Source organism: Cygnus olor, chromosome 7 (genome assembly GCF_009769625.2).
Source record: "Cygnus olor isolate bCygOlo1 chromosome 7, bCygOlo1.pri.v2, whole genome shotgun sequence".
Taxonomy (NCBI): Eukaryota; Metazoa; Chordata; class Aves; order Anseriformes; family Anatidae; genus Cygnus; species Cygnus olor.
The window spans coordinates 13,624,642-13,643,180 of record NC_049175.1 but is presented as its reverse complement, the minus strand read 5'-3'; the positions used below and the strand labels follow the sequence as shown (position 1 = coordinate 13,643,180).

The following is an 18,539-nucleotide window of genomic DNA, read 5'->3' as shown; positions in this document are numbered from 1 at the left end:
TATCTGGTATCTCCAGTATAGACTGTTTCTCCTTGGCTTCATCAGAGGGCTGTGAACCTGGCCAGCAATGTCAGGAACATGTGTGTAGCAGCTTTCATGTCTGTCTGGAGCTGAGTATAGTTTGGGGAACTCAGCTGTCTACACTGTCCCTCTTCGGAAGCCAAGCAATGTCCCTAATTTCCCTCAACATCACTTACACTCAGCTGTGGTGGTTATTTATCTGGGTTTTGATTCCTGCCGGGGCACTTGGCTCCTAGCAGCCCTTTGCAAGAGCGGTATGCTCGTTGTTTTTGCTGCAGGAATATCCTTCTTAGGCCAGGATCATCTCTGAGCCCTCATACTCATAGGAAACACAAAGCTGGCTTACAGCTTTGGATAGGAAAACTCAGTCCAGCATTTTCTCCTTCCCTAACGTAGCATGTTGCATATGCATGGCTAGCAGGCTCCTCAGTCTTCTTAATTGGCCCTTTTGCTCATCTCCTTGCAAGAAAGAGTCCGTGCTCTAATAACCAGGGGGAAAGGAAAAGCAGTCGAGTAAATGTTACCCAAACAATGTGGAAAATCTGACAAAGGTGTGAAGACTGGAGGGAGTTGAAAAGATTATTCCATCGCAGTGGAAAATCATTGGCATCCCAGAGGAAATCATGATGGTTTCTAATTCATCTGAACTGTTTCCTTGGCATAACATTAATCGTTCTTCTGGAAGCTCGTTTGTTAAATAATTTTTAGACCTGCAATCTATAAACTGCTGCCTACAGCTTTCTTTCCAAGGTAACAAGAAGAGCTTAGTAACTGTTAGGTATTTAGCAGGCATGGTAATTAGTTAGCTTTGAGTGGATCTGTGGAACACGCGTTTTCGTTAATCAATAGAAATATAGCAAGCATTTGACTTCAGGTTTTTATTAGAACTGAACGAGAGTAGCAGCAGGTTGTTTGGTGTTTTTTCCCTTTATATCTATTTCCCTTTCTCTAAACCATCCCTCCTACCTCCAAATGAAAGAAGCAAGCACACAGAGTACGGCTCTGCTGTTGACCGGCCTCTTTCCCCCAGCGTGGCAGGCAGTGAGTGTAAGTCATTTTGATTTATTTGGAAACCTTTTTATTTTTAGTGCTGTGAAACTACCATCAAACGACTAAGAACGGAGTCCTGTATTCCTAATGTTGGTGATGGAGTGGTGTCAATCTAACCTGAAGCACCACTTAATGGTGATGCCACATCTTTGGCTTCTCCATGGCAGCTCCTGATTGTATTTTAGGTGCTGTCACAAATTGTAGCAGTAATACAAAGTGGTACTTAAAGACCACAAATAAGCGGGCTATGGCAGGGGAATTTGGAAATCATTGCAAGTCTTTCAGGCTCCTGCAGAACCTGTGGCTGGGTAAGCAAAAGGAGCGCTGATAATCTGGGTAAGTGGTGAAAAGCAAGGCGTTGCGTGGTGTTTGATGGAAATAAAAGATGTATTTCAGGATAGGTCATAGCTCTGCGCTTGTTTCCTTCAGGAGGCTTAAGGAGCTGTAATGAGATCACACTGAGGAAGGCTGTGGTCTGGGCTTTGGCATGGGATGACTTTGCAGGAGAAATCTCAGCCTGCAAAATGAGTTCATACTGGGCTCGTGTTCAAGCGATACTGTGTGTTTCAGACAATGTGCTAAGGAGCTGTTTCATTTCTCTTCGTAGAGTTCGAGTCCATTACCTCGTCTGAATGGCTTGCTGAAGGCTTCGTACCAAAAAATCGTTCCCCATCTCATGCCTCGGGTGCTCCCAGTGTTTTCTGTGTGTGGTGCAGGGGCTGTGTCACGCCAAAATGAGCGCTGGAGCCGAACTGGAGAGTCTTCCTCTACCATTGGGAGCCTTCATGGTGCACCTTGCCCTGCCTTCCAGCAGCAGGGGCATTTAATGACAGGCATCCCCCTGAAACAATTTCTGGCTTTCATTGTCATCTCCTGGAAGAAATCCTTTAATCCTCTTCTGGGAGAATGGCACTTCAGCCCCTGCTTCATAGTGCGTGCTGGAAAAGCTCTTCTGCTGTGAAGTGTGCCTATTAGCTTGTGCTCCTGCAGCTCCTCAGTAATAGCCCAGCCGGGGTATACTTGCTTCATGAACCCAGCCTGCATGTCGTTTACTGAATCCTGCAGTGGTTTTAACTTAGCACACTGCCTTTTGAATAACAGAAATCTAGTAACTAATGTTCTTTGCTTTCCTTGTTCAGATTTGATGCAGCGCTTCCATTTTGCTGGCTCCCACATCGGCTTTCCAGCCTTATGCATACCTTGAATTTCTGCTGTAAAATTCTTTGATGAAAAGCCTTTTGTTTTTTTGTATGGAATGTAAAGAAGGAAGAACACAAGTGTCAGGCGTGTTTGGTTGCCTTTTGTTCACTTTTAAGATTAAGGACTTGCAGAAAAACACATAGCTAAACCTGTAAAAAGAAAAAATACTGGAAAAGGGGAAGTGTGTGCTGTAAAACTGTGTGCCTTGAATGTACACATGCCTTTGTGGCTTAACTTTCACAGTTCTTGTATTAGCTTGGTCAGGAGCTATTGCAAGGGGAATTTTATAGATGAATTTAAGTGTGGAGCTTAGGTAATGCAGCAGAGAAGGGATATTGTGCATAGCTGGGAGTCAGGATGAGCATAAAACACCAACGTGAACTGACATTCCTGTGCTAGCAGTATGTAATGCTGTCTTCCAGTGCGTGCTGATACGGCGACATGGAAAAGGACAGCAAAAGTGACACGTTTTTGTGCTGCATTTTGGGGCTTTTTAGGTGTTATTTGGCTATTTATTAATAACTTCCTATATGTACATACAAAATCCTATACGGATTTGTGTATATATCAAAGAAAGTGCTCATTCATCTTTTCTTCCCATTCATCGCCATGAACATCCATTCATTTTGGGTCATTTTGAAACCTGTTTGCATTCCTAACAGTGCCCAGTTTGAGGGGTTTTCCCATTAAGATGTGCCTTCTGTTTTTGTCTTTAACTTATGTCATTTTTTAGCATTCAGTGAGTATGTATACGATGCTGGTCTGTCAGGGATATGTTTTAGGGTAGCATCTAGTATATATGTATAAGCACATTGTATTAAACAAAACCTGCCTCAAAATGTGACAGTATATATCCTACTGCATTTAGGCGCGCAACTTTGAGGAGGAACCAAATTCTTCTGAAGAAAAGAAGATTAAACTCAGAAAGTGCTTGAATATGCAATTTTCTGGCTGTTGTCAGGCATGCAAAATGGTGAGAAGGTGCTTTCTGGCTTGAATATTCACAAGTGCAGAAGGCCCTCTGACAGCTGTCTTGACCTCTGAAATTGGTGATGGGGGAGTTTTAGCTGCTTTGGTTCAGAAAGGTTGAGGAGGTCACGCTGGAGTGATGAGTAACTCCATTTTCTGCACTGTACCCATTATGAACCTTTTCAATAGGTGAGAAGTGTTTTATTACCTTCCTTCACACACAGGTGATGCAGCAGGCTGCTCACTGCTCCTCCAAATGAGATAGAAGAGGTTTTATTTAGTTTTTCCATCTTTTTTCTATTTTCTAATTTAAGTTGAAACGAGCAAGCGATAATTATCATAAACAGTGGCAGAAAATGCAGGGGATGTGGCTTCCTAGGGGTTTTATTCTTCAGAGAACTGAAAATTGGCCCTCGTGCTCCTGAATTACTGGAAGCGCTTGGTTCGAGTTCTGCTTAATCTCTTCTCAGGATGCATCTTTCTGAATTTGTATTGCAAAGCTCAAATAATTAATCTTTCTGATGTTTTTGTGATCTTGCTCATCTGTGCATTCGTCAGTATATGTGCAGCCTTCTGGGCATGGCTGAATAGATGGAGGGCTCTGCTCCTTAACTCCGCAAATGCTTTTTTTCCCTTAACAGGGGTAAGAAGAAATACTTTTGTCATGGTATGAGATTGAATTTACTAGTACAAATAACCTCCCTCCAAAATACCCTTCTAGCTAAAGCACTCATGAATGCAGTTGCATCTCTTCACCTGACTACTTATGAACAATTTGATATGAAAATACAAACAAGACTTGGATTTATATGAAGAATTCCGAATTATGGAAACGATTCTGTTTTTCCATTTGCGAACCATTCAAAAAATGTTACTGAAAACAAAAGTTTTATCAATGTGCATTTACTTGGGGCATCGTGGGCAAAATCTTTTACCTGTTAACAGCAGAAATCTCCCTTTCTGAGGTGGGTATTTCAGACTTGAGAGAGGTGCTGGCAGCCTTGCTGCTATTGTCCCTGCTAGATGAGGATTTTCTTTTCTGATGCTGTGAGTTCTGATGCTATGAATTTGTCTTTTGTGATCAAAATGCAATGTGCAAGGGACTAAAACATTTCTTTCACCTTGTACTTCCCAGTGATGGTATTCACACTGATTTAGTTTCTAATCCCTATTGAACCAGAAAGCACAAGAAATGCTTGCTTTTATGCTCCAAGACCATTTTTTAAGAATAGTTTTCTTTTCTCTTTCAGATCTGGGGCTGGATCAATTCATAGTGAAGCGCTATGATGGGAAGGTGAGCACATCAGACCAAATATTATTCAATAGCCTTTGTAACCTAGAGTTCTTTATTATCTCAATATAGGTGTAAATTCAAGTATTGTCTAGGCTTCCCGTTGTTTGGTAGCTTTGCAGTGTTTTTATATAACGACAGTGAATGAGAAATGCTTTTATGAAAGGGAACTTCACTCAATGTTTACAATCAAAATGTTTCTGCCTCTTTTAAGTACTGGTACGCCAGGAAATCATATGTTGTAATCACATTTCCTCACTGCTGCTTTATGACCGAGAGCCCCATAAGCTATGCGTTTTCAGGGAAAACTCACTTGACTCTTCCCTTCCAGATTTGTCTCCAGTTTCCTGGAGACGCTTGATTCTTTCTGCATCCCAAGCATGTATTTCTACCCCACCGAATACCCTCACTTCATTCCCCTTTTGAACCCTAGGTCCTTTCTGCAGTGGTACACAACTGTTCTGGATGCTTGTGCTGTCGTGATACGTGTTGGTAAAATGCTGAGCATGCTCTGATGTAGTGTAAATGGGGTGCGTAGCATTCGACCTGTTGTTATACAAATGGGAGACTTGATTAACCACACCATGAACCCCACTGGTACAGAGGTAGCTCTGGCCCCAGGACTACCAGCCCATATTGACTTGCTGCAGGTGACTGCAGGTTCATTTTCTGTTATATCACCGTGGGCACGTACTGGTACTGCAGCTTTCAGCAATGTTTTCTTTTCCTCTGCATCATCTGGAAATCAAACTTGCGTTTTTCCGAAGCAAAGTCAGCACCTGATCCCCTCCTTGCTGCAGTGATGTACCTGACACGTCAGGCGCTTCCCAAAAGCTTCAACAAAGAAACTTGGCTTTAAAGATTTTTATATAACGCAGCAAGGGCTGAATGCCTGCAGTTCCGTGTCTTCCTTCATTTAGTAGGGAAAGGTAAAGAAAGGTGATCAAACACCTGAGGTCCCTGTCACCTGTGGTGTGCAAGTGTTCTGCTTACCCAGGCAGCAAAGCAAGATTTTGCGTGAAAACCAGGCACTTGGAAGGTGGTGGTTTGGCAGCTGGTTTTGATGCAAAAAACTGAATCACAAAGACTTGTTTTCTTCCCCCCCACCAAAATCATTATATCTGCTTTTCAAGCTTCCAAAAAATAAAGTACATATTTTCTTTGCAAGGTACCAAAAGTTTCTCTGTTCTGTGGCTGGTTTACATCAGCTCGCTTGCATCGTTTTATCTTGTCAAGCTGTCTTGTTCCTCCCTGAGGCTTTACATAAACAAGATTTGTTTGTAGGGCAGAAAAGCTGAAAGCCACGCTTTTTTTTGCTAATAGTTCTTCTGTTCCTGAGCACTCTGCCATCAGTTCTTATCATACTGGGGACAAGATCAAGGCAAACAGTTTGGACTCAACTTTTTGTTCTTATGTGTCTCAGCACTGAGGACTTGAATCACGACCCCATCAGGGTGATGGAGGCAGTTACTGCAGAGAAGCCCGCTTGGTGGTTGAGGTGCCGTGCTTGGCTGGGCATCGTCAGCTGTGCTTTCAGGCTGTTGCCTTTCAGCGTGGTGAACATCTCTGAAGGGTGGAGCCCTTTGCACTGGTAGCCTTACACACTAACCGTCTTCCTCTCTGACCTGTAGACAAGTGAAATTGTTTTGTACAACTTGGAGGTGTCAGAGCTGTGCTTGGACATGCCCATGCTCTGATCTGGGGAGTCTGAAAGTGAGGCAGCAGGCTTAGGGTACTGCAGCAGACTTCATTATCTTCTCCCGGGACCTATTTTTCCATGGTCTAATAACATCCTGGAAGCAGCATGCTCTGTGGGAAGCGAAGAAATAGAAGTTCTTGTTTGGCTGGCTGTCTGCTTACAGCTGCCTTGGGACTGGCTGAGTCTGTCTCTGGCTCTTAGGGTCGTGGTAATGTCCAGGTGAGACAGGAATGTGAGGAGAGCATTAAAAAAAAAATTGGCCTTGGCTCTCCCTTGGTAAAGGAAGAAGCTGACAGTAGATTGATGTGTCTGATAGCATCTTCTCCTTGCTTTATTGCTTGCTTTGGGTTTCAGCTTAAAACAAACAGTCTTTACTCGGTGAAGCACCACCTGAGGTGCTGTGAGACTGACCCTCCTCATCCAAGTTTGGGTCGCATAGTGGCACCTGAGGGATAAAAATCCTTTTGCATCTCTTCCTCCTTGCCTGTTTCCACCTACTTATTCCTCCTGGAAGGCAAATCCTACTTCCTCTACCTGGAGATCATCTTCTCCAGCTGCAGCTCTGCCTTGGTAGAGATGCCGTTCTGGCGCTCTTGTTTCGTGCGTTGGCAGAGATGATGAGCTCAGAAGGCTGAGAGGTCTGCTGTTCCCTTAAGCGTCCTTACAGATGTCACGTGGAGGTAATGGGACCTGTGGCACAGGCATGCACTCAGAAAGTAATAGGCTTGTGCACTGGAAATTTCCTCTGCCTTTTTAAGGTGAAAAGATTATGAGCTTTCAGACAGACAAGCTGTGCTGCTAAAAAGTACTGGGAATATGCAAGCTAGGTACTGCTGAAGAGTAGAAAAGCGAATTAATTTTATTTCCAAGCAAAGGTTTGTGCCCAGGGTTGCAGGTAAATAATCTTTTTCACTGATTCTTTCTATAAATTAACGGAAACAGCTGTGCAGCCAGTTGCATTTTACATAAATAACACAGTACAGAGTTCCAAGTATTGGTGTGAATTTTGAGCGTGAATGGTTGAGATGTAAATGCCACGCCATTAGGATACAGATACGAACTGCTCCTTTCACAGCACAAGTGTTATTTACAACTGAGTGGCTGCTGTGCAGTGAGTGGGACTGGTCTTGCCAAAGGATTTTCAGGGATGTGCCTCTCTTGTAATTGTGTGGGGCTCCTGAAGCATCTTGCTGTGCATGGGATTGAGTGCTATGCTGAGACTACAGTACCTCTTTTTTTTTTCCCCTCTTCCTGCTCCTTTTTAGTGATAATTCAGAGAGTGGCTGGAGAGGGAGGTAAATGTTACTGCCTTATTAACAGGAGCTGGGCTCCTATAATCTGAGCCTGGATGGTTTTCCTTCACTCGTTATGAGACCGAAAACCCAAGAGACGTTCATCCAGTGAAAATCCTTGGTCAGATCTGTTTGCCTACATGAACTCAGTTTTCTTTGAAATGCTGAATGCTCAGGGAGGCAGCACTGTCCCTGGCTCCATTTTTGTTTGCTTGTTTCACCCCCAGGCAAGCAAGCCTCAGGAAACTAGAGGAGAAGAGGTATTGGTCACTGTTCATTCAGTAGGAGGGAGAAATAAATCAGTTTGTCAACATTTCAGAGTGTTCATATTAAGCCTGAACACCGTTTAAGTACCTTCCCGTGATAGGCATGGAGGCTGGTGACAGTTTTAGTGCAAAGGCTGATGTGAGACCAGGCAAAATCTAACTTGCAGCTTCGGATGCTATGAAGTTAAGGTGCTCAGACTGCAACTGTTCATCTGCGCCATTTTAAAACTGTTTCTTCCTCTTGCAGTCTGGCTGCAGGAAAGTAAATGCTTTCTTTAACCTATCAGCAAAGCACTGTGCTCATCAGTGCTGCAGCAGAAATCTCTTGTCCCTGCTGTTGTACCATCTTGAAAGGTGTCCCTCTTGTTCAGAGCGAAGTCCTGTTTAATTACAGATGTGCTGCTCCCCCCGTTGTGTCATGTTCATCAGAGCTTCAGAGCAAGCAGTTTGGAGAGTGACATGGAGCTTTTCTTCCTGCATCAGGCTTTAAAATCGATGTGTTGTACTGTTTCACCACTAATTGCTTGCATCCTTGCTTAGCAAGATGATAATGATAAACAAGCTCTCACGTTACTAAACAGAAGTCTCATAGCACCCATCATGTGGCCTAAGCTTCTCTGGTGTTACGCACGTTGTAGTATGGGGTTTGTTAAAAAAAATGTCCTTTTTCACGCACTGTTTACTTGATGTTCTCTTGTCTCACGTTAATGATTGACAAGCTTCATCTTCTGAAGTGATGCTGTTAGCAGTGTTCGTCTAAAGTGAGCTGCACGTCCACCTTGTTCAGAGCAAAGCTGTGACCTGGCTGTCACCTGTGCAGACAGAGGGAGCCGCTGCTTGCTGCGGTCCCCATCCTGCTGAGCCACAGGAGGGAGCTTTCAGCAGCATAGCCTGAGCTAAAGGGGTGAGTGGAGGCAGAAAATGGATGTGGTGGAGGCGCAGCATAGAAAAAAACCTACCTGGCTTATTAGTTTCAATACTGAGTAAACTTGACTTGCCCTTTTCGTTCTCCTGTTGGGAAAACGTCTTGCTGCTGCTTAATATGAACAAAAGCCCCTGAGTTACCAGCAACAGCTTGCCTTCATGCAACCACTGCTACAGGAAGTAATAGAGGCTTTCACTGCCCTCTAATTAAGCTTATGAATTAAGTATTTCCTGCCAGCAGTTGTATTTACATCCCTAGATGTTTTGGGATGCCCTAGAGTAACACACAGTGATAACAAAATGAAGGGAAGGGCGAATACTTGAGTTTCTGTGCCTAATCGTTGCAGAAATTTTCCCTCCCTGGTCAGCAAGAATTCAGGCCCTACCAGAGGTGGTAGGGTTGCCAGTAGCCTGCAGACATCCATTTCAGTCCTCGCCACTTCACACAAGGGAAGGTGGTCAATTTCTAAGCGTGTCTAGATGTTCTGGCTGCTCACTTACATTGTAAGTTTGTGTTCTGTTTTTTTTGGCTATTTGTTCAAAGTACACCTGTTTCCATGTTGATTATCCTTGATCTTCTCATTGAGCTTGAAGTGTAAGGAGAGGAGAATCAGGTAAGGATCACTGAAACATCTGAAACTCACTTCCACTATGAAGAGCCTCTCTGATCATAGCTCAGTCCGTTACGCAGGTGGGCAGGCTTGTGTAAGGGGCTAGTACGAGGTTTAGCTTAAACAAGGCCCTGTAACTGCAGGTGTGGGTCTAGGAAGGAGTTGCCCTGAAAGTGAGCCTTGTAGGGCTGCTGGGAATTAATACAAGAGGAAGATTTCATGCCAGGTGATTTAAAGAGCATCTCAGGTGCCAGGAAGAATCCCCCCAGAAAGGACTGGAGGAAGATGGATCATCCTTAGTACAGGTTTTTCTGGTGGATTGAAGGATCTTGCTGCTAATTTTCAAAACGTAGAATAAAAAAGGGCCTTTATTCATTAGCTAGAATTTCTGGGGTCCCTTGCTTTGTGTATGATCTCAGGCTGGGGCATGGGACCCAGCAGAGTGATATAAGCTGCTGTAGACCCAGGCTTGCCATGAGACAATCTCCAAGTCCTGCTTTCATTCAGGAGCCTGACGCTGGATGAGAGCTCTGAGTTACTGTGATGTTTAAGTGCCTCTGAAACCTGCCTTCAGAAGGATGCGGTGTAATGTGCATGTGCAGTTGACTTACTGAGCTCATTAGCTGAGCGAGATCCTCAGTACTTTTCCTTAGATGCAGTGAAACAGTCGAGGAGTTGTGTAAACTCAACTGTACGAGCTCCTGCCATAGTCATTTATAAGAGTGATTGCAATAAGAGTCCCTGGTGTGACCAGTTTCAGCTGCTGTCTGGTTTATGCCTTGGAGATACCTCGAGGTGTTCACCTGTCCAGCTCTGTCGTCCATGCAAAACATCAGTGTCTAATTTCAGATTTCCTGCTTTAAAATTTCTTTACCTTTTGATCTTACGTAGTGCCAGTCATGTTTACGTAACAAGCAGGAACATGTTGTATAGGTAATAACCTCACTCTTCTGAACCTAAGTTCTCTGCCATCCCCCAGAGCATTGTGACTAGCTGGTGGAAGATTACTCCTTTCCATCACTTAGCAAAAGCAAGCAGAGATGCTGATCTTGTGAAATAGCAGCAAACCTGAGATTTGAACTGACGTGCTTCTCCTCCACCTTGCTGACACCACTGCCCATGTTTCTGGGTTTGTTTGCTCGTTAGCTTTCTTCTCCCAGCCAAATGTGGTCCTCGACTGCTTTGCTTGGCAGCTTTGAGTTTACTTTTCTGATCCTCATTGCCTCTTACTGCATGTGGTTCACCAGGACCTGTGTGTGCTAACCTGCAGGTTCTCCTCTTGTTTTTTGAAGAATATATATATTTATCAAAGAGAACACTTAGTTATATTTAGCATAGGTAAATGCACGGCACACAAACATCCCTGTAGACACGTGTGTTGCTTTACCTCCACATACAAAACACTTCATCCTTTCCCACCTCCTCTACCAAATAGTTGTGGCCTGTTTGTATGGATGGAGCTCTACTTGCTGTTGTCTTGTACCACTAATTCTCTTGCTCATTTTCACAGGGTTCGTTGAGCAGATCCTGCTAAAATGCTCTGGTTTCCGTCTGTGCTCTTTTATTCTGGTTTCTAGGTATCCAGCGGGGTTTCTTCCAGATACTAATCCGTAATACTTGTTTCTTATTTCTAATGATGCATTGGTTTTGGTGTAACCAAGCGTTCCCTCGTTTTCTTCCCTTCTCTAACCCTCTCCCTTTCCACCAGGATTTCTGGCAGGTACAAAGCAGACAGCATGTGCTTTAATTACTTTGTGCTTCAGACCTCATGATACGCACTTTTCATGTAAAAGGGACAGTGTATGCTGACCCCTTTTCCCTGCTCCTTTAAGAAATAATCCTGAAGGCATTCTCAATATGTGGCCTAAAGGATTTATGGCCAATACTCCAGCCTGGGTTGCTCAGAACACAGTCCTCAGGGTAACTTCTAGTACTAATGGAAGCATCTTCGAGCAATGCTCCAAGGTGTATCTTCCTGTCCTCCTGTTTTCTTCCTGCCTTTTGAGGCCTCTGACTTGTTTCCAGTTTTATTAAGCAGCAGAGGGCTGTCTGTGTTGGAAAATGACATTTTTTGCTTGAAGCCATGGAATTATTTTTATTTTGTGAGAAAGGACAGACATTGCCCTGGCCAAAGCTTGTAAAAAGCTTGAGGGAAATGTCAGGTACTTGAATATGTGTGAATTTGGGGAAGGTGATTTTTGCGAACTTGCCTGAGGTTTTCAAAGGTACAGAACTATATAGGGTGAACTGCATTCAGAAATACTTTATCAGGAAGATATTTAGATGCTAGAGTTCATAAAAGGGTTTCTGGGAAGAGGAACTATGAAGCAGAGGGAAGATCTTTTAGTGTTAATAAGTAAAGAGGGAAATGTACCCTAAATATGTAGTTTTTGCTAACTTTCCTCTGGCTTTCATTGATTTCACAATATTAGAGGGCAAACTAAAAGCATTCTATGCAGAATTGTTTCCCCACGTGCTTTCACGCTGGATTTGTTCGTGGCGAAGGACATTTCTAAGCGTACTGCAGCCTGAGATGCGGTAAGGCAGCATCCTGATATTCCATCTGGGGACCTGAACAGCCATTTAAATTCAAGGGTGTCGGAGGTCAGCTCATTTTAGAAGCATCGTTTGGGACACCGGGGACCTCATTTTAATCCTCCCCCACCAAATTTCCATGGCAAATGCTGCTGTGGTCCTACAGGCACCTTGTGTCTGGGCTGGAGCATCGCTTCATTTCCCGAGCATTGCCTGCCCTTTGTACTTAATGGGGGGAAAAAAGCATGTGATGGTGTAATAAAACTAGTCCTGGGCTGCGGCAGCGTGGGGAAACTGCTGTTATGTAAGCAACCCGAGCGCTGTACCTCCTCCGCTTGGATTATTTGACGTAGAGAGAGGAACTTTGAAAATACAGCTCCATTTTGGGAAGAATCGAAGTGAGGGCTGAGCCAGCTGTAGGAAAGCAGCAAAGTCTGTCATTTCTGGAGAGATCTTCTCATTTGTAATTAGGGCAGCAAGGAGGCCAGGAGGGCTGGGTAAGCCGTGCCACCATCGTGCGAGCGCCAGGAGTAGAAGAGCTTCATCTCCTGTGGTTTTTGGTAGAAAATCTATGGGCTGCAGAAGTTTGTCTTCAGCACTGAGGGTTTTTTTCTTTTCCCCTGTGTGAAAAACAATCCACGCTTGCAGATGAGACCTCCTTTAAGTTCCTATTCATGAGAGATTTTGGGCAACTTGAATAAATCGCAAATGTGTGGTCAATAAAGATCAAATATTACTCTGAAGGAGCTATTCCTAAGCAGCCATTATGGCAAAAAATGACCTTAAATAAGACTCCAGTGGTTTGTTTGAAGCAGCAGAAAGTGAGTACACGATGCACAACCCTAATTCCTGAGGGAGTCCACCTTGTTACCCTGCCGAGGACTGCGCACCGCAGCGGAGGGGAGCAGCAGTGTAGACTGTCCCTTTTCAGAGGCATTCCCTTCTGCTTTCCCAGCAGGGGTTCCTCCTGTGCATGACTGGTTTTGCTGCCTGTGAAGGGTCTGGGAAGTCTGTGTCTCTTTCCTTGGTTGTTCAGAATGCTGGCCTTGCGTTTCAGGTGCCGTTTGTTTTGAAGGTGGTGAATATTCACAGCCTTGCTGGAAGGAGCGAATGCAAATGTCTCTTTCCAGTCCCAGGGGATCACCCATAGTAATCATTGCTGCCTAATTTTTGATTCTGTATGTGTCCAAATTCAAATTTGGAGGGAAAGATATATGCAGAACAACTTCGTCTATGTCCAGCTGTGAATTTGGGCCCCGCTGTGTATACAGATAAACAAATAACCCCAGAAGGAGATGGTTTTTAAAAGCTCTTTACTAAAATGCACTCGTGAGAGGTCCTGAGCTGCAGTATTTATCAGCTGAGGGCAAGTTATGAGCATCTTCCTGTGCTCTAACACCCACCTCCATTTGCCATGCAGGCTCTGTTTGCATTTGCCTGTGTTAATATGTAGACTTCATAATAAATTACCTAGAGCTGCTACTAATGCAAACTTCTCCACTGCCAAAAGAGGTTTGGGTTGGTTTTCTGGGCTGTAATGACTTCCATCACAACCCTCAATTCGAAAATATTTATTTCTTCAGCAATGCAAAAGTGATATAAAATCCCAGGAGGGGTGTAAAATGACATTTCACATCCACATTATAAAGTTAGCTTTAAAGAAAGGAAATCAAACCCAACGCTAAACCCCCTTATTCTCTCCCAAATCCCTTTTTGTCCCTGTTTCATAGCACAGAGGGACCTGCCCTGCCTGTTTCTCCCCATAGGGCTTTTGAATATTTGGGCTGAAAGGCTCCATATTTTAATCTGCTTCTGAAGGCCTTTTTATGGTTATTTATTCATAGGGGAGCTGTCTGCTATGCTAAGCACCGATTATCAAGCTATACACCAGCATCATGCACTAATAGTGCATAATCACCACGTGTACTGCTTCGTGTTCTGTGTACAAGCAATAATGGGTGTTCCCCCCCCAAAAAATTCCCTAGCTCATCAGTATTGGCTGTATTAAGCTTGAGTATTTAAGCAGTGAGTTTAAAACGCAGCCTGTGTTTATAGGGGAAATAAAAGTAGGCAGGAGATTTGCGAGGTCTCAGGGGGTTGCTCTCTATAAAATACATCTCAGACAAACACTCCTTTAGATTACCATCTCCCCTTGCTTCGTAGAGGTACGTCATTTTTAGAGATGCATATCCCCAAACTGCAGTAATAGGGAAGGTCATGTTCACCTTATAAAGCCAGCAAACTCAGAACAAGTGAAGAAATTTTTGAGCAAACGTACAATACAGATTTTACACAACCCCTACTGTGGGGTGACAAAAAAAGACCATTTCTTTTCACACTGAGCACTGCGTTTTTACTTTTCCTCTGTCTATTGCTACCCATAAAAGAAATGTACGAGGAGATGTCTTTGAAGAGTTTGTATAATTGAAAGTGGTCAGTTGGGACTGAAAGAGAACTGCTTTGCAGCAAGCTGACTTCACCATTCAAAATATTCCTGGTTTTACATTAGGCAGTACTGGTAACATTCAGATTTATTTTTGAAAAAGGGAACAAACACAGTATGATGGCACTTGTGAATAGGAGATTGTTACGGCTCACCCCAAATTCCTCACTTATTTACAAAATCTTGCATGTACTTAGATTTTTTTCCTGTTGTTTGGGAAGGCATCAGTCCCTGGTAAGTGTTCACACAAGGGCGAGAAATTCCTGAAGCTCTGGTGCGCATGAGTACAAAGGTGATAGCGAAACACAACCACGTTACGTGAATAAATGTGCCACGTGCATGTTTTTTTCCTCCAGATTGAAATACAAACTGTCAACGTTAAGTGACTCACCAAGAATATGCTCTTCCCAAAGAGGCCAATCAAGTGCTGCTCGTTAAGGAGCTTTCGAAATGGATCTGCGAGGGTTTTGCTGATGGGGCTTTTCTAGCTGCACGTTAGGAGTGCAGAGCAAGCACTGACACTGAGCTTGGTGACCATCTCTGCCTTTGCAGAGAAGGCAACCGTTAATTTGCAAAACTGTGTCTTTTTCTGGATTTGCTTAATTAAGCATTAAACAGATTGGGCATGTGCTTTGATGCTTTAACCACAGGTTATCCCAAGTGATGGCACGTCTGCGGTGCTCGCCCTGTGCAGCAGTATTGGCGCAGGGCTCCATCCCTCCCCAACATGTTTCACTCTTCATTCAGCCCTGGAAAAGCCATTTTTTAACCCGAAGTAGAGGTCATGTTTAGCAAACAAAGGAATGAACAAATGTTAGTGTTTTTTTTTCCCCAAAAAATTGTTTGTACCTGGAAGCTTCGGTTCAGCTCGTGTATGTTTGCCCGTGCCTGGGAGCTATATCATGTCTTTGGCTTGAGGGATGCTCCAGTAACTCATTGGTTTTGGGGCAGAATATGTGAAGTTTGTGTTATATCTTTGGGTGCTTTGCTTGCTTGTGATCTCCGTTCATAAACACAAGTCTGGGGGATTGTCTGCGTATGGCTTGCAACTTCATTTTCTGCAGCACAGGGATCTGGGGGAGGCTGTTGGCTGTTACTGGGTGCCACTGAAATGTATGTTTAACCCACATGGCTTAAAATACTGGGGGAAAAATATCAATTATTTCATTAGAGGCACTTGTCTTTGAGCTGCCGATTGCTGGGCTTGGGTCTGGATTGGGAAAGGCAAAACCAAGCTTTGTATTTCAAAAACCAGCTACGTTTTTTTTTACCTGTTGTTGGTGTTTGGTGATATTGTAAGATAATTGGCCTGAGTGTAATGAGTTGTTCCACCAAGACTGGCAGCTTCTCACTGAACTTAGAGCCATGCTTGTGCTGAAATCAATGGTATATTTGGTTTTCTTTTCCTTCTTTTGTCCGTGTTAATCTGGATGCTTGCTGGTGTGCTCGTTTGATACAAATTTACTGCCTGGTTAAAGAAGACATCATAACTGTCAACCCTTCCTGGGCCTCGTTCACCTGCAAATGCTGAGTTGTGGATGCGTTTTGGGCAGTGCTGAATGATTTTAATCAATATGCTGGTTCTGGGAATGGGTTTAACAGAAAAAAAAAAAAAAACTTTAATTGAAGATGTTTGACACTGAGCGCTTTGAAGATTAGATACAGATCAGATACAAAAGGGCAAGAAATGCGAAAGCTGAAATGGATAACTGAACGCGTAATTTATGAAGGTAACTCGTCTCCAGAAGAGGATGGAAAGCTTTTTTTCCAGTTTCCTGCTGCCACTCATGACCCTTTTGGTGGAGGGTTGGCGTTAAGCGCTGCGGTGGCAGCAGGGGTATGGCCTGATAGCAGCCTGGCTGTGTGTACTGCTGCGTATCTTCCCTACAAATCTCCCAAAATGCCCGTCACAGATCCTCTTCTATTCCCAGCTAGCGTTAAACTGTGAGCCGGGCTGAGGCATCCAAACCGTCGTCGTAATTCTGTGCTGGACTTCTGCTTAGAGGAGTGGCTGGGCTGTGTTAGCTGATGACAGGGGATAGCAGCTTATCCCAAATCCACCTGTCAGTGAGTGAAGGATGTTTTTTTAATTATTCTTCTGTAGGGATTTTAAGAGAATTCAGGAGAATATGGCCTAAAATGTAGGGAGGAAAAAGGATGGTGCCAGCCTTTGCTGTAGTGGGGAGAGCTTCCCTCCACTCCAAGCAGTAAAACACAGCATCCCAATGGGCCAGGAAGAGATAAATGGGGGAGCTGTACATTTTTTAAAACTTTTGTCCTCCCAGCACTGGGAGCCTGAAAACCTTATTGATTGGGTCGGTTTTTTTTGCAGCAGCTTGGGTGCACTTTATTTACCCCGTTAAGTTCAGGGGGAGAAATTCTTGCTAGCTGCAGGCAGGCTAAGCACCACGGTGGCACCATGCCTTCCCCAGGTTCCTGGCGAGTAAGGGCTTGAAATTTGTTTTACTTTGCCCAAAGTAAAACGCAAATGAAGAAATGCTTCTCTCTCCCATCTGTCTAAACCTTTGTATTTCAGAGAGCAGCCAATTTAATATCCGTTTTATTGTTAGTCTCTGGATGTGGGTTTTAAGCTTATGGAGGCTGTTTGGAGCTCCTTGCTGGATGTGAATTTTAAGTGCAGAAACAAGATCCGTGAAAATTAATAAACCGACCTCTGCAGCATCTTCATGGGCTCCTAGAGCGGATGAAGCAGGTGGATGCCACCAGCTAGTTGATGGTAAATGCTGCTGAAGGTGATCAGAGGCAGTAAATCAAGCGCTAGCAGAAAGCTGCTTTCTCCACAGATCCTTCCCTTAGCTCTAAGGAAAGCCAGCTGGTGTTGCCTTGTCCTTAGCTACGTGCCAGCGTGAAGCCAGTTTTGCCTAGGATCAGCCTTGATGGGAAGGGGAGGCAAAAGTCTTTCAGTAAATGATACTTCAGCCTGGTATCCCGCAAGCGTAAATCAGTTGTTTTGCATGAAATGAGTGCCATTAATGTTGTCTGCTGTTAGTGATCCGCCTCTTACTCAGTTCCTGATGCTGGCCTGAGAGTAAAGGAAGAGCTGCTGCGAAGAGTTGTATAGGATCTACAGAGCTGAAAATTTTTCCTGAAAACTGTATTTTTGTCTCTTTTCTTGTGGTTTCCAAGCCAGATACGGGTTAAGTTTTCATCTAAATTATTAGCTGAGCTCCTCCCCAATCTGCAGCCCCACGAAATGGTGAGTTCTCTCCCAAACTAAGCCAGATGAGAGACGTCAGCTGCAGGCAGGGGGCCTCACCCTGAGGGGCTCAGTGCTAACTCTTGCTGGGACATGGCCCTAGGCTTCTTAGCAGCCTCTGGTCAAAGCAACCACCTGGTTGCTTCAGAACCTTCCTGCTCTTGGCAAGTCTAACTGTTCGACTTGATGTTGTGTTTTGCCTGCTTGTTTTACTGTTGGTTAACCAGTTTTCTTTCCTTTGTCTTGTATATGATGGGATCTCCGCTAGACAGAGGTAATGGTGGGGGACAGTTGTGTAGCTGGACCCTCGTGTGGTGCTGTTTGTTGGTGGTTTTTCCTAAAACCGTTCCTAAATTCAGCCTGCTTTGACCGTGCTTCTATGCCTGCATGATCTGGTTTCTATGAAATAACCTCATCCACGCCTGTTCTTTATATTTATTTTGTTTTCCTGTGTGCGTGTGAGCCGCCTCCTGCCTTGTTCTTAAAATGGGTCACCAGCGTGGAATTCAGCTCCTAACAGTTTCACGGATCCTTTTCAGTCTTTGAAGCTTCAGCGGATCAAAGAGACTTGGACTTTTAGCTTAGTAAGGGAGGTGAGGTGATCAAACACGCGATATTTTCTATTAAACTTCAAGGTATTGGAAGTAAAGTGGGAGCAAGAGAGGAAGTTTAGGTATGGTTTTGGTCCTGGTCCTCCTTAGTGAGCTTGCTAAACACATTCCTGAGTTGGATCCTTCTGATCACTACATATTTCCAGTAGCTTTAATCATACTTTATACTCGTGAAATAATTCCTTCTTGGCTACTCCTAAAAAGTACAACTAAAACTAAAATGCTATTAGTGAAATCTAATAGTTTCCTTTTTGGATCCTATATTATAAAAATGTGACTTTTGTAGCTCTATATTCTCTCAGATCCAGACAACATTAAGCCAAATTGACTTAGTTTATCTGTATTTCAGCTAAATTTGGCCAACTGTTGTGCAATTCCTCATCCCTGATTTGAGATAGGGAAGCACTGAC

At 43.9% G+C, this 18,539-nt stretch overlaps 1 protein-coding gene across 10 annotated transcripts in view; it reads left to right on the top strand.

Annotated features, from left to right (window-relative positions):
* MICU1 (mitochondrial calcium uptake 1) overlaps positions 1 to 18,539 on the top strand; it is a 97,540-nt gene that overhangs the window by 38,132 nt on the left and 40,869 nt on the right. For 6 of the 10 annotated variants that reach the window (XM_040564619.1, XM_040564618.1, XM_040564628.1 and 3 more), the window contains 2 exons: positions 4,491 to 4,534; positions 17,453 to 17,518. In XM_040564619.1, the coding sequence (XP_040420553.1) occupies positions 4,491 to 4,534; positions 17,453 to 17,518 (110 nt within the window). Of the gene's footprint in view, positions 1 to 4,490; positions 4,535 to 11,031; positions 11,044 to 17,452; positions 17,519 to 17,786; positions 17,793 to 18,539 lie in introns of all 10 variants that reach the window. The other 4 variants (XM_040564623.1, XM_040564624.1, XM_040564621.1 and 1 more) reach the window with 3 other exon arrangements.